This window comes from Anas acuta, chromosome Z, assembly GCF_963932015.1.
Source record: "Anas acuta chromosome Z, bAnaAcu1.1, whole genome shotgun sequence".
In the NCBI taxonomy this organism is placed as follows: domain Eukaryota; kingdom Metazoa; phylum Chordata; class Aves; order Anseriformes; family Anatidae; genus Anas; species Anas acuta.
Window position 1 is genome coordinate 60,755,057 of NC_089017.1, and position 22,895 is coordinate 60,777,951.

General features: G+C 41.3%; 1 protein-coding gene across 2 annotated transcripts in view; it reads right to left on the reverse strand.

The window, feature by feature from the left end:
• Nucleotides 1–22,895, reverse strand: part of TNFAIP8 (TNF alpha induced protein 8) — a 63,958-nt gene that overhangs the window by 25,617 nt on the left and 15,446 nt on the right. Inside the window, exon 1 of one of the 2 annotated variants that reach the window (XM_068666959.1) lies at nucleotides 7,947–7,969. The exons of the other annotated variant lie outside the window; for it this stretch is intronic. Within the exon in view, the coding sequence (XP_068523060.1) occupies nucleotide 7,947 (1 nt within the window). The 5' untranslated portion in view covers nucleotides 7,948–7,969. Of the gene's footprint in view, nucleotides 1–7,946; nucleotides 7,970–22,895 lie in introns of those variants that run through there. 2 annotated transcript variants of the gene reach the window in all.

Here is a 22,895-nt window from a genome sequence, read left to right on the forward strand (position 1 = left end):
TATCCATGGTCTTGTTATAGGTACAAAACACTTCCTTCAGCCCCTCCTTCACTTAAATTGAGACAGACCTTATTAACAGGTTGTTCTCAGGTTCTCGCAAAGAACATGGCTAAAAAATTGAAGGTGAAACAATCCGAGACCGTCTTCCCTTAATAACTCAGGTTTTACCAAACAGGACTGATCAGGAACCTTAATGTCTAGCCTGCCTGCAGCCTAGCTGGTGCCTGAGTATTCAGCACATACATGGTGAAGAGATCAATCTGTATGTAATTAGGTACTGCCCCTCCACGAGTAGATAGCTATCCTGCGTTAAGCACAGAGCAGCTATGATCAACAGCAAACCATCTACACAATGGCTTATGATCCAAGTATGTGCAGAAACAAGTTTCTATCATGTGATGATTTCATGAAATAGTGGAATAGAGAAAGCTGTATATGCAAATTCTTTGACTGCTGCCCTAGTTTCAAATCTCCAGCACATTTCAAGACACAGCAAGGGATTGGGAGCAGACTGCTACAAGACAACCAGAAAAAACAGAGAAAAATCTGGTTGCAAAATCAAACACTATCTGAAATGCAGAATCTGTGTTATTTTTTATTTCCTTCTTTACACTTTTTTTCTTTAACAGGCCAGCAGAAAACAAAACACCTATGCACTAGCCAAATTATTTCTGGAACATGAGAAAGATTGAAAGAAAAATGAAAAAATGAAATACATTATACAGTATTATTTGTAAATTATAAAAACATAAATGTAATGAACTGAAGAGACAGCTGAGTGACAAATTAGCTACGCTTTCACAGACTTATGAACTCTTTCCACCTATCTTTATACAGTTAATGCTCGTGTGTAGCTAGAAAGTAAAAGGCACCTGGATTAATTTCTGCAGAAACCATTTATTAACTGCTAGATAATAATTCAGAGGAATCTGCTTGGAAGTATTCACATATAGATAAAAATGTAGGTTCTTTTTTTGTAGAACTATCACAAAAGAAAACTCAGACAACAAAAATGTTTAATAGGATTAAAAATATACCAGCATACCAGTATTTTAATTGAAACCATGCATAATGCCTTCTGTGTGCAGTTCCACTGTTTATTTCATTAGCATTCAATCTCATAAAACTTCGCTGTCTTATATGTTTGTTTTCCCAAGGTTCAGTAATAAATACATTGGATTTCTTTGGAGGAATTGTAAGTTGCTTCCAAATACCTAAAAAAGAACTCTACTCCTACAATATTAAAAACAGTCCTGCACAGAACATTTCCAGGGAGATTTTTTAAGTAACAGCCCAAAAGAGCAACAACCATCAACGTGGAGATTTAATTTATAAATAGATAAAAACTGTTAATCCTCTACTAAATGCTGATTGTGACACTTCTGATGAACTTAGAAACAAAGGAAAAATAATCACCAGCTATTAGTAACTGCTTTATTTGCACTGTTTGTTTTTATTTTCTACATCAACCCTTCACAGAAGAGGTCAAATAACTGAGAGGCTGTGCCAGAACGCTCAGTTGAAGTAGCCAACAGCACAAGTATTTTGTGAGTGTGTTTTATGGCAGCTAAAAGCATTTCTCAAACGTCCATGGCACAGGGCAAGGAAAGGTGTGAAGACAGGGGCATGGACTTACAGAGAAAAATTAAAATGTCCGTTTTCTTGCAATATATCTAACTTGTTCTGCTTTCAGTTCTGCACTTAAACAGCTATGCACAGACATTCAAATTAGCAAACCAAGGGGCTATTTTAAATTTATTACCTAACCGAGAGGTAGAGCAATAACATCTGCAGTTGTGTTACTTCTATTATTGCAAAATAGAATGCAATATGCTCTGTCTGGCAAGAGTGCAGCAAAAACAAACTCCAGCTCTTATGCAATCTTGCTAATTTGTGTTTTAATATTATTCTACATTAAAAAAGAGGACTTTTGTTTAGCAATGCAATTTTAATAGCACTGTTCTGCAAGTGAAAGGACGAGATACCATAACCCATCTGTTGTTGCTTTAGCCAGACTTTACTCCTGAGTTCTGTTTATTATCTTCTATAATAAAACACAGACACATCAAGATAATGCAGACAATGATTAGGTCTTGCTTGCTGTCAGAAGTACTGTTTTCAGCATACAGCATTCAGTGTTTTCATAAAACAGCACAATTCTAGCATCTCAGCTATCTATGGTGCAGAATTTTTAAACAACTCATCCTCATGCACACAAGCCACATATTAGGTTACCATTTTCATGTTAAGAAAACACGAAACATGTTCAGCCCACAGAAAGTTGGAAAGACAGAGTATACCAGAGCAGTAGGAGTTTGAATCCGCATGCCAAACATGAAAAGGGTGTGCACCTAGTATTTTGGCCTGATCCTCACACCATTATTATTCCTTATCGTTAAGCCTGTGCTTCGCTTGGCACAACGGACCTCAGACCACTTCTCATGATAACAGTGGTGCCACTTGCTGAGACATTCACAATACTTCCACCTACTGGGCAGACCCACAAGATGATCCTCTGGTGTATGTTTCTGTCATGCGGTTAACAAATCATAGCAAGTCCAGCCCCAAACATCACCAAGTGATCCCTCAGTGGCTTCTTTATTATGCCTGGTACCCAGTACTTTGCCCCGGTCTTCTCTGTTACCTCTTTGCTCTCCTTCTTGCTTATTTCTATGCCCTCTTGCTCAGTATCCCTTCTCCATCCTGCCAGTGGTTTCCTGAGGTCTGTCCATCCTCTCATTTCCAAACCTAGTGCCATATGAACCCGCTTCTGACTGCTGGTGCATCTTTCAGGTAAAGCAAGCAAAGCCCAGGGCTTCATCACAGAGTAAGCTGTGCAAAATTATGTCTCAAGGCCTGCTTTCTGGTCCGCTCACGGACAGAACAAGCAGGGGTTTATGGTGACAAATGGACTGAAAACACGGCTGCTGAGTTAGGGACAGGAAGAAAGGCAGTGCCGGGAAGCAGCAGGTACCACAGGCCCTGGCTTCCATGTGGATGCAGTAAAACTCACCTTCCAGAGGCTCCCCACCTCAGCTGGAGGGGAGCTTTTCCTCCCCAGACAGGAAAAGGGACAGTGAGAGGGTAAGAGGGGATATGCACATAAGGCCAGAGGAAATTGAAAACGCTGGACTAGTATTACACAGAGCTTTGTTATGAAACTTGAAAACCCCAGCAGTCTCCCCTGCACAAGTGCCCCACGTCCACCTGCGCAATACCCACAACTTTGTGTCTCTGTATTTTCAGTGTTGGCAGCCCGAGAAGACAGCAGAGAAGCAACCACCTCACACACGGCAGAGATGTCTCCGCAGTGCTGATCCTCCAAGCCCAAGCCCCTGTTACAAAGACACCAGCTGAGACAGCCAGTTCCCCACCAGTGACAACAGCTGCTTCTGAAGTGCCGCTGCCCCTATTCGGGCTCTGTCGTGAGGAGCTGGGGACATGTCTCCACCTGGCCTCCAACCACAGCTGTCCCGCACTTCGCAGGCGTGCCTTTTAACCTCCCAGACCTCACCAACCCACACACCATGACTTCTGAGATGGGAACTCTGAAGTATTTCTGTCGCCTTGGCTGCACGGATCCCGTTGCACAAAATGGGTAGCGATGCATCGGCTTTGCTGCAGCCATGCAGAAACCCTGCGCTGCCGACAGGCACCGAGGCACCCAGCAGTTACCACCTGCTGAAGACGAAGTTTCCGTGCAGGAAGTACCAATTTGTCGAAAGCAAACATGCTCAATAATATTTAATGACTTGGTCGCTGTCCACAGATAGGCAATAATCAGTTTGGTAAATGTTCAGAAGGTCACAGAGGACATGACAGCAGTCAAAGACAGATAGTCGAGGCTAGCCAGCTGTCTTTTGAGGGCCTTGTGCCAAGGACTGCAACAGGTAGTGGTGCAGGTTTATACCACCGTTTCTCCAGATATCATGAATTTCACTCACAAATTTAGTTTTTCCTTTACAAAGAGCATGTGCAGATTGCAACCACCAATGCAGCCATTCCAGGCAAAAGGCAGCATTGAAAAGAATGAGACAGCAATGAGGAGACCCACAGGATCACAGGGAAGAAGTGCAACCCTCCTCCAGTCTGGTTGAGGGGACAGCAGATCTGGGTTAGTTTCAAGGCTTTTATCACACAGAAAAATAAGCTTCCCAAAGGGAGTTTGTGATACTTACAAAATATTTGTGTTAGTACGTGACACCGCAGCCTTTACAGCACTGAAAGAAAGGTGTAAGAAGAAATCTGAGTGACAGAAGGCCAAACGTATTGTCATGGAAAAACTGCATCAGAAACAGAAAACACACAAAAGTGTCACAGATTCCCTAGATTACCAGAGAGTCAATATGCTATGCAGAGACCAACACTGTCACCACAAACCATGAGAAGAGATACTTACACCAGATCTGCTCTCAGCAAGACAAAAGACAAGAGGTATTGCCAGATACTTATGCATCAAAACACAGTGCTGGAATACTTTTAATTAAAAAGGGTTACTTTAATTAAAACCATAAGATCTAATATTACAGAGCCAAAAGCCAAAAAGAGTTTGAAAACAGACTGCCTGAAGTAGCGTTAAATATAGCATGATTTAAACAGTGCTTCTGGTGTTTATGGCTAATGTGGCACGTTTTTCTTTTTGAAAAGGTATTGCAGTGATGCTGACAGAATAGAAAATTGGATATTAGCTTAAAAATTGAAAGTTTCTATTCACATAAAAGCAGCATACATATGGGAAAACACATGTCTCTGTTTGCAACGGCTGTGTTCCAGTTCCAAGTGAATGATCCAAGTGTTTTGCTAATACGTAACAATCAAACTATGTCCTTTTTCTTTCAGACGCCAGTCGTTAATCATGCAAACAGTGAAAACTCCACTTGCATATCAAATAAAATCTTATTTAGATAAAATTTCAAATCAAACAAGACTAAAAAATATCAAGCTAAGAGAATAATCTCTTTTTAGTTCAAATTTAATTAAAATAGATTAAAAGAGGGATTTAAATGGATATTAAACCTAAGCAGAGTTTGCTTTCAAAAAAATCAGTTTAGCTATAGTTTACGTTCACAAGCCAGATGTACCTAATTATGTGGTGTTCGTTCAGAGAACCATATTGATTTCTGGATGTTCCAAATAGGTTTTAAATCAGTTTACTATTTTCCTAAAGCTTAGACTGAAGCCACATTAGGAATCTGGAAAAGCACTTGCAAGAACTGGGTTTCTTTGGGGAAATTATTAATTACAAATATGCTGAACATGAGATGAAAAAAAATCAGTTCTCAATATCCCCCCTTTTTTTTTTTTAATCATCACTTGCAGCAGCCTTAGAAGAAAAATTTTCAGCACTTGGACATGGGCTATAGTGACATTTTCAAAACTAAATCACACTTAGGAGATCAGCATTGCAGGCTGGTCCATGTCCAAGTGACAGTCTAATAAAGCATAATCATCATCTTCCTTTCTGTCCTACCATTACAGCATATGCAAGGGGTGTCCACATACAGAAGGTCCCAGTTATAGCTAACCTTTCTTATTTATTCCTTGGCTAGGACAATTTTAAACTAAAACAACTCTTTGGTTTTATTTATTTATTTTTTTTAACTTTAAGTATCTATATCTGTAACTGAAACCTAATGATTTACAGCTCAAAGTAGGCATTTCTCTCACATAAGAAGGACTTTGATAATTTCTAAGCTAATTATGATGACTGAAAATACATACTTTGCTCATTTTTCCCTACATTAAACAGACCAATGTTGGTGAGCACTGTGGGCAAATTTCAGGTGTAAGGAGCAGGTTAGCACCACACTAAAAGCTCAGGACTGGATTATGATTGATTGTCATAAATTCCAGACTTAAAAAGCTCGGGAATTCTTGCTGGAGTCCAAGTGCATTCATTTAGCAAAGCATGTGAAACCCTTGAAGTATTTTATCTACTTCACAGGAAATTCATACTTCAGCTCTCAGAATGCTTTGACAGTAAAAATAACCAAGTTTGCACTCTGGGGCTTGGCCAAACCGAATACCACTTCACAGGATTATTCCAAGACCTTCACAAACTATTTCAAGTATTGAGTTTCAAAAAAGAGAGCTGAATAGTATAATGTGAATCAGACTTCTTAGTCATTTTGCTTGACTTCTTGTTTGCTGAAAGCTGAATTACAGCCCAGCCTTCAGATGGTTAACTCTTTGGGTGGCTTCTCTGTTGGGACTGTGCTACTTAAAGTCTTAAAGGCTTAGGACTTTACAGCGCGTTTCCAAAATCTTAGACTCTGTATGTACAGTAGTTTATGTCCTTGACCACTGTGGAAAATAAATGGGGAGAGAAAAAGAATAAAGGCTACCCACACCTTCAGCCACCATTGGCACAGGTATGGTTTGTTCACGTGGGACTGGGCACGTCGTTGACCAGAAATCCCACCTAACACAGCTGAAAGCATTGCACAGAGGTAAAGCCTCCAAAAAAAAAAAAAAAAAAAAAAAAAAGGCCACGTTGCTTGGAGTGGCAAAAAGGGAGCCGTGGCTCAGAAGGAGCAGCTGGGAGCAGCGCAGCACAAAACCCCTCTCTCCCCATTTTTTAATCAGCCTTGCAACAAGCACCGGCTCCCTCCTCGTGGGCAGCACGCAGCAACACTTCCACTCGTGATTTCTGCCACCGCCTCCTCCTGGTCACGGAGCCCCTGCTGCTGGTTTGGGCCAACACCACCAGGTGGCAACACAGCCCTGAAAAACGCAGGTCTCAGCATTGCGTTGTTGTTCCCGCTGACTGGGCAGTGCAGGACCACCAGCACAGCACAGAAAAAGCCGACCAGCTAAAGGTACGGCCCCAAAGCAGCATTTCACGTTGCAGATCATGAAAAAAAATGTTTAAACGTGCTTCATCTGTGCACTCCGGAATGGAAAACACTGCGAACTGAGCACTTCTGATGTAGCAGCTGTCACCTGAAACCAGGCAGCAGCAGAAAGTCTCAACCATTTCCAACCCCAGTCCCAGCTACGTTTGAAAAGAGACTCTGATCTGATGTGCAGCAGGGAGATACAGCCAAGAAGTAACACTACTAGACAAAATTCAGCCACCCATCACAACCAAGGGATGCCATGGGTGAGGACTGCACACACAGTGGTCACGAAGGCTGCAGAACATCCCGAAGTGCCGCTCCTTTCCCTGTGTCCCTTGGAGGAAAAGACAAAAGTAATTCTGGGCCAGGGTAGAGTTCTTTTGAAAATGAATAGAAACTCAAATGGTGGAGAAAGGAAGGTTTACCCGATATCAGACAATAGGAGCCCTTCCTCTGTGAAACAGATTATCTGGGGGGAACACCCCCATAATATCTTTTTCTCAAGTGTTTTTTTTTTTCCCCTAGATGAATGTCAATTAAAACCTCAACCTACATTTTTAAAAAGTTATTTTTTAGTCATACAGATGCAACATAGGACAAATTGCGATACTCTAGTTTAATCAGTGTCGGGTAGAGACATCTGCCTATCGTGCCTTCAGACGTCTAAGAAAGAAAAAGAAAAAAATAATAAATATATATTTTTAACTTCCTGGTTGCAGCAGAACATTACATCCTAAATGAATCAACAAATGCTTTCATATGCCCCATGAAACAAGATGAAGCAGGAATTATTACCGCTGAAAACATTCCCATCATGTTAAACAATGCTATTCGAGCTGGTAAGATTTCCCCTGACATCTTGATCCATATCTAAAGCAAATGTAGAATTATCAATTTTCCATCTCCGAAAGTGAAACTGAAGAAACATATCTCCACCATTTATCAAATATCAGATATGACATATTTGTCTTCCGACAACTGTGAAACTAAAAGAAAACATTAACTGAAAGCAGTTAAACAACATCTTTTCAGCAAAAAGCTCATATGTTCATTTTGCTATGCAGCTGTCCCATTCAGACTGGATTTTTCATATCTAAACAAGCTTACTTGATCTCAGAGCAGTTGACTGCGGGTAGAAAACAGCAGCAGATGAAGGGGAAAGCAGAGGTGAAATGTAGCATTATGAGGCCAGGCTACAAATATATTTGACTCAAAGCTAATCCAATGCCTTCCCAAAACAGATCATTCCAACACCTACACAACAAAACTTATTTTTAACGTCAGGAAAAAGCCAGCAGAAGCTTACCTGACGGTAAACAGTGAACATGTTTGGGCAACATGATACTAAAGTCATCATGTTTCCATGTTTCCTGAGAATTTGGCTTCACAGTACTCTGTGTTTTTCACTCCAGTTTGTAGCACAATTGCCATTTGACCTTCAAGCTTCTGACCGATTCAAGATAGCTCTTCAGCCACGGCACAGCCTAATTTCTTTTCAAAATTCCTATGGAATTTAAACACAGCAGTCTCCACATAGATATATGGAACTCTGTAACTAGATTATCAATTCACCAAAGAGAACAAATCTGGTTTTAAAGAAGAGAAAAAATCACTGCAATATCATAGGCCTCAGTCCTTAGTTACAGGATTTTGACCCTACCGGCTGCAAGAAAGGTTCAGAAATTCCTATTTGTCATAGGGGATTTCTGGTATTCCAATACTAAGCAGAAATGAGGGAAATACAAACCATTAATAGTGAATGACTAGGGAAATAGCGAGAAGAAACAACAATCTACTGCATTAAAATATACAAAAATCTAATGCCAATCAATAAATACTTCTTAATGTAATACTATTTGGAGGAAAATATCAAAAAGTTTTAAAAAAATCATTAAACCCAATTGTATTTTGTAATGGTAGTTTGTTGACAAACCATGCTGCTTGGCTTACAGTTGTTAATGGGATACATTTTCTTATTTATGATTTTTTTAAGAAGGATGCAAACACACTCAGCATGAAATGTTGAAATTTTAAGTGAAAAGGATGGCAAATGTCAGTATCCCCTGCATGACCGGGCCACAAAGGTCCCGTGGAGCCTTCTTTGGTGACTTGTGCACATACAGACAAGAAAAGCACTTGTGGGATAACAATTACCCATTTGTTTTCCCAAGTCCTTTGCCATATGGCATATATGGAATATTTACCTTTCAAAAAGTGTTACGCACCAGTGCCATCTCCTTGTGTTATAAATACTGCTTAAAAATCCTTTGCTGAGCTGTCGGGGTACACAGATCAAAGTGCACACCAGAAACAGCTGGTAGTTACTAATGCTCATGCTAAGAAACTCTGAAACTAAGTAAAGTAATGTATTTGATGACCACAGAGATTTATGCTCATCATCAGATCTCTAATTCAGAGCTAGTTAGAGCACTTAACCACATGGTTCCTAAACAAAATCAGAACTGAACTGGGTTTGAGATACTCAGCCCTGACTGTGGCTTGGAAGAGGAATCTGTTAACATCTTGAAGCTCATATCTTCAGCAGAAAAAACACAGAACGGATACCTGAGCTGATGTGTCAGCACCTCCACATGTCGAATGGCCTTTTTTCATGGTGAAAGCCCCAGGCCACACACCTGGGCTGAAAAAGAGGCACTGCATCTCGATATGAAGTGGGATGCCTTGCTGCAGAGAGGAGCTGGGACCTCTTATTCATCAACTTGTCCTCCTGGTGCCCAGCAAGCCCTTACCTAACCTACTGGTGGCTGTGCATCCCAGGGAGGTTGGCCAGCTCTCTTCAGGGGTCCTGATGTCTGAACAAGGGACATTCCGTGCTGGAATCCCTTGATGAGTCAGACAGCAGTGCTCTTCTCTCCAAACGTCCCATGGCAAACCCCTCAGACATTCAGGAACGCAGCTGATATGACACAGCACTGGTTTTACAAGGTAAAAACACTGTAATCTCTGGTAACTACAAATACTAACTCTAAAATTGGCTGTACAGGGAAGTTAATTATTCACAGGTGTTTTATACTAAAACTCAAACAAGACATAAATGTTATTTTGGCTAAATAAGACGAATGTTACCATATCTTCAGTATCTGAGGAGAACTGCCAACACCCAACAAATAAATAGCATCTGTTTCTATGCTGAGCTAGAGACTACCTGTTGATCAGAGTGTCTGATAAGCCTCCATAAGAAACAGGGTTAGCAAGAATATGAAAGACACTGTCCAGGTAATAACAAAAATATCAACTGTCAGTATCTGTGAGGGCACTTGCTAGGCTACTGTTTAACTGCATTTGTGATACCTGATAATTCCTCAAAAAAAAAGAAAATGTATTTCTATATTTACATGTATTTCGGGATTACAAAGTTGCTGGGGACTAATTTCATTATGAAAATTAGGAAAGTTATTTTTACTCCAAATGATTATTTTGTATGTTACCACTCACTGATTATGTTCAGCATCCTGCCCCAAGCCTGTGCTATAATACTGATTTGTATAAACTACAATTTACTATTTTTTTTTATTTACTATAAAATAAGACAACATACATATATTATACAACTGCCTATCTGGTGTACAGTTCAGAAATATTCCTAAAACATGCACATTTCATCCACAGACCATAGTGCTCTCCATATCCAGCTCTGGTATATTCCTAAATGTGTATGTTAACAGTGATTGACACCTCAAAGAAATTCTGTCCACTTACATCATGGCTGAGCATGGCTTGAGCTGCTGGGACAGGGGCAGGGGATTTGTTCACATCTCTTCCCTCAAGGAGGAGATAAATAGCTGGAACACACTTCCACATTCTTATTTTTTTTATAATCTTCAAATCTCAAAATCAGATGACAGCAATTGAGGAAGAAAGAGAGTCATTAATGTGGATATACATGTAGAAAACACATCTGGAGTAACCTTCATTGACTTCAAGTGAGAGTTTATTAACACTCACCCTTCTTATCCTCTAGAAAGAAACAGCAGAACACTGATGGCTGCAGCCTTGAAAGGCTCCTTTGCAGTAGACATTGATGCCTGGTTAAGATGCCCTGTAACACAGTATCAGTGATCAATGGAAAATATTAGGGAACCTAACAGAGGCCTGGCAGGAGGACATGTGGTATCATAGGCTAATACTGCATTTAAAATTGATAACACATCTCATGGGGCTGAGAAAACCAAACACTTATGTGGCAGAAAGAGTCCAGATCACAAAAGGGGTAGGACTCAAGAAAGGAAGCTGTCCCAGCTCTCCAGGAATTCATTTCTGGACATTTTTGAAGAAGAGGGAGAAATGCTTGGTAGGAATGCACACAACAGACTGAGGGAGGAAGAAGGCATCCAGTTGTCATTCTGGGAATCAGTAGGCTCAGAAACAGAAAAGTCATCACTTCTTGAAGTAAAAAGAAAGACAGACCTTAGTAATTTCCTTATCTAAAATGTGATGCATTGAACCTTTGTGCTGGACCTCTCACTAATAGTCCAGATCCTTAACCAAACTCACTTATCTTGTAAGGTAACTGTCAAAAGGTCAATGACTTCGTCACACAGGAGAAAGATCTTAATGCCTCTGTTTATGTGATACATTATAGTTGTTAACTGTCAACAGTAAAGCAGGACGGCTGTAGACTCAGGGGAAAAACGCCAGACACCTCTCTGCTCCACGCGGGGCTCCTGCGCAGCACTGTGCAGAAATGCTGTGTCTGAACCAACAAAGTGCACTGCCACGCTGACCAGAGTGAGCTCCTTGTTACCCGAATCTGGATGGACAGCTCATCAGGAACACTGTACACCCTCCCACTGTCCAGAATTTAACATTCTCAGCAGAGCTGCTGAGTCGTGGGTATCTTCAGGCATCGCAGATGCCTTGCACCCATTTACACGAAGGCTGGCATGAGGTATTATGTCAGTTGATGGCATCACATGCTCTGCTATAGTTGGGAGCATGTCATAACCATCAGAAGTGATGTTCACGATGATACAGGTGCTAATGAAATGGCAAAGGCAGTCTGTGTCCAAGCAGAGAGTAAGAAGAAATAGAAAAACACAAAGGTGCTGGCACACGCTCAGAGATGTTGCGGTGAGATACATCTGGAGGCAAAGACAGGAAGACTGTCTCTATCAGCAACATCACTGCTTCCTTTTCTGAATATCTGGATGTGTGTGAGTAGTCGTACTGTTAAATAACAAGCAGAAGCTGTGGTTCTAGAGAAGGGTAAATTCTGTTCGAGCTTCTTTCAGACTGCAGAGTGCAGCCATCAGATTCTCCAAGACCTTGATGGAGTCCGTGACTCCTGCACCTCTTGTACAGCAAACTCGAAGCACAAAGATCTTCTGTAACAGTAGCGCAGTCAGCTTTCTTATTTGAGAAAGGGAATTTTTAAGCAACAAGGCTATTTAATATAAATGGACAACACCAAGTTGTGAGAATGCCATTGAAGAAGGACTGTCAAACTGCGTGAGGGCAGGCAGGCAGGCAGCGGGATCTGGGTAGGCTGGATCCATGGGCCATGGACATGGTGTCCAACAAAGTTACGTGCCAGGTCCTGCACTTGGGTCGTAACAACCCAGTGAAGTGGTATAGATTTAGGGAAGACTGGCTGAAAAGCTGCCCAGCAGGAAAGGACCTGGAGGTGCTGGTCAACAGCCAGCTGAATGTGAGTCTGCAGTGAGCCAAGCTGGCCAAGGGCATCCTGGCCCGTAACAGAAATAGCGTGGCCAGCAGGACTAAGGAACTGACTTTTTGTTTGTACGCAGCTCTGGTGAGGCTGAACCTCAAGTACTGTGTTCAGTTTTGGGCCCCTCACTACAAGAAGGACATTGAGTTGCTCAGGTATATACAGAGTGGCAGTGAAGCTGGTGAAGGGACAAAACAACAAGGCTTATGAGGAGTGGCCGAAGGAACTGGGATTGTTTATTCTGGAGAACAAGAGGCTGAGGAAATACCTCACCACTCCCTACAGCTACCTGAAAGTAGGTTGCAGTGAGGAGGGTGTCAGTCTCTTTTCTCAGGCGACAAGTGATAGGATGTGAGGAAATGGTCCGAAGTTGTGCCAAGGGCGGTTTAGCTTGCACATTAGGAAGATCTCACCATGGAGGGGATGGCCATGCACTGGAACTTGCTGTTCAGGCATGTGGTGGAGTCCTCATCCCTGAAAGTAATCAAGAGACGTGTGGGCATGGCACTAAGGAGCATGGTTTAGTGACGGGATGTGGTATGTCAGGCTGATAGTTGGACTCGATGGTCTTGAAGGTCTTTTCCAACCTATATGATTTCTAACCTGTTAGTTTTGACAGAAAATAATTAAAATTTACTATGTTAATCTGTGGAGTAGCTTGGAAATGGAATTTTTATTACAAAACACAAAAATATTTAGAGATTTTTGCCAAAAATCCAGAATAAATGTCAGTTATTTTTTAACATCAACAGCAATTAATTGATAAAGTCACTGAGTTATGCAGTAAAACCAAGTGAAAACTGCACTTCCCAAGTACTTCATATAGGTAGAATATGGTGATATTCCTAATTTCTGACATCCTGCAGTAGCCATCCACAACCTGCATAGCAATAGAGAAGCCTGGAGAACCTTGAGAGCCTCTGTCAGATTCCTCAGTCTTTTCACCACACATTTCAGCAATTTTGGTAAAGACCCTGGTCCTCCTCCACCAGGAATAAGTCCTCCTTGCTCCAGATTTCCCATCTGGTCTCAGGGGTCTGGTATTTCTGAAGGCCAGTCCTATTGGTAAAGACAGTGGCAGAGAAGGTAGTGAGCACCTCAGACTTTGGTTTGTCACCAGTTCCCATGCTCCATTTAGTGGCAGGCTCACATTTCCTCCAGCTCTACATTAGAAAAAAGACAAATTGCTCACAGCACTAGAAACCCCCCAGTTAATGCATCATTTCAAACTGAAGGGTTTGGCTGGGTGATCAAAAAGTTCTGGGAAGCATACACATCAGCAGCTTTTGTCACTGTGAACCTCAACATTTTTGAAACACAGCTTTACTAAGAATTGCATTTCATCCCAAATGCTTGAAGTTTTCCTCGCTTTAAGTAATCACTTGTCATCACAAAGAGCAGCTGTACCAGATCAGACCAGAGGTCAGTTTTTCCAGAACTTTGCCTTCAACAATGGCCAAAAGCAGAACGAACACGAGACATCTACAGCAATATTGCCACCAGCCACCCTTATGACCAGACGCAGCTCAGGAACCACCTGAGGCAGGGATAATCTATAGATGATCACGTACAACATAGCAGAACTTGAGCAAGAATTAGAACAAATAAGAAATAAAAACAGATACACACAAAAAGTATAAACAGGAAGGATGAAGAATACTTTTGAAAGTTCGTAAATCTGTAACAGGAAATACATTTCATCACTAATTAGGGTAAAGCTTTTAGCTCGTATAATGTGTAAATAATAGAGGACAACATCATATCAATCACTAGGGGTATGACAACATTTACTTAAGGTGTTTACATAGGAACTACTCGTATACTCAAACATCAGTTCAAGTTTTTTCATATCTTCACTTACAAATGCTTAATATGTTATTTGCTGAATATAGTCACAGTATCAACCTATCTGCATTCCTTAAATATTACTACTTTGTGGAATTAAGCAATGTATTAAGGTACATTGTATTAAGGTACCAGACCCAAAGATGTTATTAGACTTTAAGGATCAGCACTTAATTTGTTTTAACTCATTGTAATTAAGGGTCCTAGTATATAAGTTATCTACTTAAATTGTAGAAGTAAACATGAAATTAGAACAAAAGTTATACTAATTATCATCCTAACTTGTAAGGCATTCAAAATATCTACTTTTGTTCATTTACATCAGCAAAAAAAAGAAGCTACCAAAACTACTATGGTCTCATCTTCCTCTCTCTCTCTTTCCTTCTTGCTTTAAAGAGAAAAAGTAGTCCAGGAACTGTCTTGATGTTATATATTAACTCTGAGGGCTGAGGACTGTGCTGCAGTTGTTACATCTCTCTCTCTCCCAGCTGGTGATTAAGGACTGTGGACTTCAATAACCTCACCATGTTTGTCTTGCAAATGCGTCTGAGAAGCCCCAACAACCTCTCTTGACAGGCAACAAACAAACCTGGATCAAATCTGCTTGGACCTACTTTTTAGAAACAGCATTGCAAAATAACACCAGGTTACATGGGCTCTGGGGCAGTTCACTGAGTTTCTACACATCTCCTGGGGTGTTCAAAGGGCTTTCAGAATTCCCTAGAACAAATACAGAGATGCCCACAATGCAGTGGAGCACACAAGACACTCCAAAATCTTCAGCTGAAAATGACAAGCAAAGCAATCTCACTGCTTCTGTTTTGTCATGAATTTCTGAATGATCTTTCTGGTAGGCAGCAAAGTGAAGCATCACTTCTCCTACAAACCCATGGTGGTGCTTCAGCTAGCACTGTGACTCAGGACTCCAAAACGTTTGTCCCTGTAGAAAGAACTGTGCAGGTTTAAACATTCTCTTCATAATGAGCAAAATTGTTAATCCCAAAATCCATAACAGTTTGTGAGGAAATCTGCCTATTCTACTGCAGAACCCATTTTATGGGATTTGTTAATCTGAGCTTTTGAGTAATACCATGCACGCATCCTATCAACTTGGAGGATTGCACACACTTATTTGTTTACAACTGCATCTATCTATGTTAGTATGTCCAAATCCTTCACAACTATACACCGGATAAATAAGGAGCATATTTTCTGTATTTTTTACATAGTCAGCTGGATGGCAGTTTCCAAAGACACAACAGATACTGATCTAATTCACAAAGCTTTTAACTGTTCCACTTAAAGTTCAAAGAAAATGCTGAAATGTAAGACAGCCTGAACGACTTCTTTCATAATCTAGAAGATTTAGGATTCCACATTATTGTGGTTGTTTGTTTAAATCTTTAAGATACACTCTTCCAATAATATTCTGCATGATAGAGGGAAGATATTAATTATTCTTGCAATTTTACACCATAGCCACTATACACTAAGCATATCACATCAAATAACCCGTATTTCATCTTCAACTCAGAAAGCCATCATGTAAAACAAAATCCCGCTTGAAGAAATGACAGTTGGTTTTGGTTCTGTTTCTTTTTTTTTCTTAATGTAAACACATTATATGATATATACATTTGACTACAACAAAGTAATCTTAGGTGAAAACCTACAGCCAAACAGGTTTGCATACTTAAGTTATCTTTGCTTTGGTTTTGCATATTGATTCATTATTAAAAAAAAGACTTCCTCATTAAACGAAAAAAATTATTTTCCCTTCTCTTTATGATGGTTAAGAGAAGTCATATGCTGCAAAATACATCATAGTATATAATAGAGGGTAAGCCATTCAATTTCTTAGCAGAATGCTATGCTGCAAAGTTTAACAATACATTCATCAGTAAATAGAGATATGGAAAGCGCTGAACATGTAAAAGAAGAATTTGAACCAGTGGAAGAGGTTAAGCTTCTTCCTAATAATAATAATAAAAGAACTAAGTGTAGTTATTAGAAGATTCAGATATTTCATTCATAGCAGCTTCCAGCAGCATTAAATTTTAATTTAATGAGGCTTCAGATGGGAGGTTTGAGTTCAAGGGGAATGAACTGATAATTGACGATAAGCTCTTGAGAAGACCACTTTGGGCATTAAAATTTAATCCTTAATTTTGGAAGTAAAATTAAAATGTTTGCTGTATAAAGACTTGAGTAGACTCTCTCTATCTTGAGTAGACTTTCTGGATTTTCAGATCAAAGTTATTTAAGATTTACCCTTCTTGTTGCCTTACAGGTGAGTAAATAGATCTGTACTGTGTCTGGCTGATATGGAGTTAACTTGTTTCAGGGCAGTCCCTCGGGAGCTTCATTTTGGATCTGTGACCAAAGGTGTGGGTAACAGCCCTGTTTTGGCTCCTGCTGAACAGGGCCTGCCTAAAGGACATCTCAGTCTCGCTCTGACCAACAAGGAGGAGGCTGGGAGGGGATGCAGTCAGGACAGCTGACCCCGATGGCCAGAGGGACATCACCAACCACGTCATGTCATGCTCAGTGAGGGAACGGGGGTGGCAGGGAGTTTTTCCAAAGTAACCTTTGCCCCAGGACTGGCTGGGGATCAGTCTGCTGGTGGTAAGGGATGGCTTCTGCAAACACTTGTTTCTTTTTTTTTTTTTATTTTCTTCTTCTTCTCTCCCTTTCACCTATTAATCTGTTTTTATTATAAGGTTTGTTTCTCACTTTTGCCCTTCTTATTCTCTCCCCTATCCACAGCAGGAAGGGACTGTGTGGGCACTTAGCTGCTGGCCAGGGTCACCCCACCACAAGAAGGAAAGGCCTAAAAGCTCCCTTAGCAGACACCAATCGTACTACTAGCAGTAACACACCGCCCTCCGGGGCTCTGCCGACATCTCAACTGCTTTTCTCTCTTCTGTCTCTCTGTGGCATGCAACTTCATTAATATTTTTGATTAATGAATTTGGGGAAGGTAAGATCATGATTGTTGTTTTAAAAAGAAGAGCAAAACCAGGAAAATCCCTCTTAAAAAAAAAAAATAGGATGTTTTGTCACCCAAAATAATTCCTGTCATGCCATAATTTTGATTTTACATGAATAGTGATACCTGAGGAAACTGGAAGTATGAGTCTATCAAGCAGCATGAAAAAGCATGTACATTAATGACACTTCTTGTTCTGCATTTCACCAACTACATTACACATCTTCTTGTTCACTTTCCACCCAAGGATATCGGATGATCAGAAAACATTAAGTTTAATTACAGAATACATGATTTAGATATTTACTGCTTGCGACAACTGTGTGTGCAGTTGTAATCTGCCTTCTTTATTCTGAACTACCATCAGTAAATATCTAAGCCTGCTCAAGACTGTCATGTAAGGAATCCTTAAATAACATAACCTTCAGCTATCTGTTAAAGAAGTTGGAGAAAATCCTGAACAGCAAAATCAGACATCTATGGCTAAAAAGCTTTCAACAGTCTGCTTCAGCAGATAATCAAATCACAGAATCACAGAATTTTCTAGGTTGGAAGAGACCTCAAGATCATCGAGTCCAACCTCTGACCTAAAACTAACAGTCCCCACTAAACCATATCCCTAAGCACTACATCTAAACGTCTTTTGAAGACTTCCAGGGATGGTGACTCCACCACCTCCCTGGGCAGCCCGTTCCAATGCCTCACAACCCTTTCAGTAAAGAAATTCTTCCTAACATCTAACCTAAAACTCCCCTGGCGTAACTTTAGCCCATTCCCCCTCGTCCTGTCACCAGGCACATGGGAGAACAGGCCAACCCCCACCTCGCTACAGCCTCCTTTAATGTACTTATACAGAGCAATAAGGTCACCCCTGAGCCTCCTCTTCTCTAGGCTGAACAAGCCCAGCTCCTTCAGCCGCTCCTCGTAGGACTTGCTCTCCAGGCCCCTCACCAGCTTTGTCGCCCTTCTTTGGACCCGCTCAAGCACCTCGATGTCCTTCTTGTAGCGAGGGGCCCAAAACTGAACACAGTACTCGAGGTGCGGCCTCACCAGAGCCGAGTACAGGGGGACAAATACAACCATACCAGGGAAGCAAATCATAGCATCTTGGCTTCTGTGCATCATCTTGATTTGTTGAAGCACCTCTTCACAAATAACACTATTTGGGTGACTTTCAGTATTATGGTTTTTACGGAAACAGAGTAAGAATAACTGCAGCAAATAATTCAGAATCCAGTCTAACCAGTTTAAGGAAAAATATCATTTTAACTTTTGCTTTTAATTTGAAAAAGATACTGCAGATAAGAACTAAACAGGACCTCTTTGTATTCCTTAGCTGACATTTTTAAAAGATTAAAAAATCCCAGTGGTTCCTCCACATATACTGACTTGTGTAAAAGCTACACAGAAACAATTAAACAGCTGCTAAAGAAGTGTATTTTTTAAAACTGTGTATGACTACTAGTCCAAACACATGAACACTTCGACACACATATGCATGTCAGCCACACTTCTATTCGCTGAGATGTTCACACAAAGGGTTTGCCTAAGACACAATATCCACATGTGGATTGCAGATGCTATTTTGGCCCTTCTCATATACATACTGGAATGTAATCCTGCCTCTGCTTACAATGAATAGATGGCTATTCATAAAAGCTAGCTAAATATTAAAGCAGTGGGCATAGATAAAGAAAAGCTAAGATTAATGAAGAAATCTCAGTGTCCTGCATCCTTTGTTTCCTGTGTATCTATGGTACTTCGTCATGCCTGGGTCAAGTTCCTTGGATTCGGAGGTAAATCTTTTACTTTACTTTGTCAAGTTGTACTGACCAATGCTAAACACTACAACTGCACAACACACACTTCATGATCATAACAAAGGCCTGGTTGGAGATGTGAAGGCTGAGGACAGCCTTGGCTGTAGTGACCATGAGATGATGGAGTTCAGGACTGAATGTGGAAGAAACAGAGCAGCAAATAGGATTGCAACTTTGGATTTCAGGAGAGCATCTTGGGCCTCTTCAGGGACCTGCTTGGAGGAATCCCATGGGTGAGGGCCCTAGAAGGCAGGGTGGGTTAATGAGAGCTGGTTACTATTCAGGCATCACTTCCTTCAAGGTCAGTATTGGTGTATGTCTGTGAATAAAAAGTTAAGTGGAGGCGGCAGGAGACCTGCATGGATGAGCAAGGAGCTCCTGGCAAAACTCAAACAGAAAGAAGTATATGGCATGTGGAAGATAAGACAGGCTACTTGGGAGACATTGTCAGAGTGTGCTGGGATGCAATGAGAAAGGCTAAGGCCCATTTGGAATTAAGTCTGGCAAGAGATGGCAAGGACAAGAAGGGCTTCTTCAAATACATCAGTAGCTAAAGGAAGACTGGGGAAAATGTGGGCCTGCTGCTGAATGCTTAACCAACGTGATAGCCTTCTGTGATGGGATGACTAGCTGGGTAGATGAGGGGAGAGCAATGGATGTTCTCTACCCTGACTTCAGCAGGGCTTTCGACACTGTCTCCCCTAACATCCTCATATTCAGCCTCAAGAAGTGTGGGATGGATGAGTTGACAGTGAGGTGGACTGAGAACTGGCTGGACGGCAGCGTGATGAGCAGTGCAGTCTAGTTGGAGGCCTGTAGGTAGCGGAGTTCCCCAGGGGTCAGCACTGGGTCCAGTCTTGTTCAACTTGTTCATCAGTGACATGGATGAAGGGACAGAGTGCACCCACAGCAAGTTTAATGCTGACACAAAGCTGGGAGGAGTGGCTGATACCCCAGAGGGCTGTGCTGCCATTCAGAGGGACCTCCACAGGCCGGAGGGTTGGGCCAAGGGGAACCTCATGAAGTTCAACAAGGGCAAGTGCAGGGTCTAGGCACCAGTACAGGTTGGGGGCTGACCTGCTGGAGAGCAGCCCTGACGAGAAGGACCTGGGAGTCCTGGAGGACAGCAGGCTGACCATGAGCCAGCAGTGTGCCCCTGTGGCCGAGAAGGCCGATGGGATCCTGAGCTGCATTTGGAAGAGTGCTGCCAGCAAGCCAAGGGAAGTGATCCTGCCCCTCTATTCAACCCTGGTGAGGCCACGCCTGGAGCACTGTGTCCAGTTCTGGGCTCCCCAGTGCACAAGAGACATAGAGCTGCTGGAGGGAGTCCCGCAGAGGGGTATGAAGGTGATTAGGGGACCAGAGCCTCTTATGAGGACAGGCTGAGAGAGCTGGGCCTGTTTAGCCTGGAGAAGCAAAGACTGAGAGGACATCTTATCAATGTATATAAATATCTGAAGGGAGGGTGCCAAGAGGACAGGCCCAGACTGTTTTCAGTGGTGCACAGTGACAGGACAAGAGACAAGGGGCACAAACTGAAACACAGAAGTTCCAGCTGATTATGAGAAAAGATTCTGTACTGTGAGGGTGACAGAGCACTGGCACAGGTTGACCAGAGAGGCTGTGGGGTGTCCTTCTCTGGAGATATCCAAAACTCCCCTGTACACAGTCTGGTGCAATGAGCTTTAGATGATCCTGCTTCAGCAGAGAAATTGGGCCAGATGATCTCCAGAGGTGCCTTCCAACCTCAACCACTCCATGACTCTGTGGTTAAGCATGTAGCAAGATTGGCAAGATCTCCCCTCATTCTTCTCCAGGCTAGAAAGGCCCAGCTCTCTCATCCTTTCCTCAGCTTTTTCTGAAACACAAGCTAACATTGGAAAAAGAACACCAAACTATTCAAATACTCACTATTCAAAAAAAAATATATATATATTTATTTATATATATAATATACACTTCAAAAACTGGCTTAAAGAGAACCAAACACTTTTCCTAAGAATATTTAATAATCCAAATACTGTACACAACTTCCTTTAAAAAAATCTTATAAACTGATGTTAAGTATATTGATATATGCCTGAATAAATTATGTGTTAAGTTTCTAGGAAAACTAGAAAACAGCAAATGGAACGAACAGGAAATGAAAAATGTGACAGAAGCATCCATAAGTCTAGTTTCCAGCAGCAGCTCAGGTTATAGAAAGCTTTTTAAGGGGAACAAGATTAATAAAACCAAGATATAATTCAGAAATGGCTATCATCTCAGAAGTAGGTTATGTGAAAATAGCCTGTCTTTGCCTCTAGATTTGTGGAAAGCTAATCGTGAAAAATAGATGACAGAGTGATGTTGGACAATGGACTTACTAAAGGAATAATGATTACAGGCAGTACTGGAAGGGTAAGTATCAAGCTAACCAAAGGTTTCCTCTAGAGTTTAGGTAAAGCTACTTTGCAACCTATGTAACCAAAACTTCACTAATGAATTTTGTCTCAGAAGAATTTAAGAGTTTGCATGATGCCTCCCTCAAAGATGAGAGATATCCATAATACAGAAAGGCAAACAATGCAGAAGAAAGTGAATAAATCTGAGCAGGCCTTGTTTCAGTCAAAGGGGATACATCCCATGCAAAGTCAGAAAAAGAGACTTTCATGAATGCAAACTTTTAAGCATTACCTTAATGTGGTGGTTGCACCATTCCCAACCCTCAGAAATACTACACCAACTCAGTCTTCTCCCATCCTAGCCTGCAGTCACACAAGGATTTGTTTAGCTCAGTAGCAGACTGAATTGGAAAACTGATTCACAGAAAAAAAAAAAAAAGGCTAACCGATTTCCTGATGGAGTTCCTCAGTCTGATGAACATGAATGTTTCTGCTGACACAAGGAAGAAAGCAACATGAGCATGAGAGCAGGACTGAATGACATTTTTGGCAGACAAAGATGTGTTTTAAATTAGTGCTTACCAGCTTGAACCCTTCAGCAAAGAGAGCCTATCATCAACTAGGAACAAAAGGAAGAGATCCCATGTCAAAGGATCATGATGAATCAGTCAATCTGTTATTACTTGAAAAAAAGATAAGAAAACAATGGTGTGATGCACAGACTCCCATGTGCATACAAAGGATGATGCAGACACTTGGTATGTGGGTAAACAGTAAACCACAGCTTGAGCTCTTCTACTGAAACCCACAAAAGGCATGAACTGCGTGGGTTTAGGATGCCTTGTTTCTTATCCTGTATCCCAATGGTAAGCAAATATCATAATCCCTTTAAACAATTAGAGACCACATAGGTCAAAAAATGGTTTCAGTCATCTGTTTTCTTGAAACAGAGGTTGAAACAGAGCTTTCATGAGGTTGAAACTTTATTAGCTCGCATTAGAGTATTTCCTTCAATTATTCAGCCCTCAACCACAGCTACCAGTCCACTGCCCTATCTTTTTCTGTCATGCCTAATCTTTCACTGCTTGATTACACAGACACCCCTATATTTGAAGTAACAAACACACACACACCACAGTCTTCCAAAAATACCGTGTTTGGACACCGTATTTTTCAGCCCAGATTTCCATTACTTTCACTCAGGCCTTAAGGGTGCTTAGTAATTAAGGGACATTATCAGTCCTGAAAAGCTCTGTTTAGATATGCCATAGTACTTTGTATCAACCTGCCCTGCAACCAGCCTGTCAGCATTTTGACCATCTCAAGACC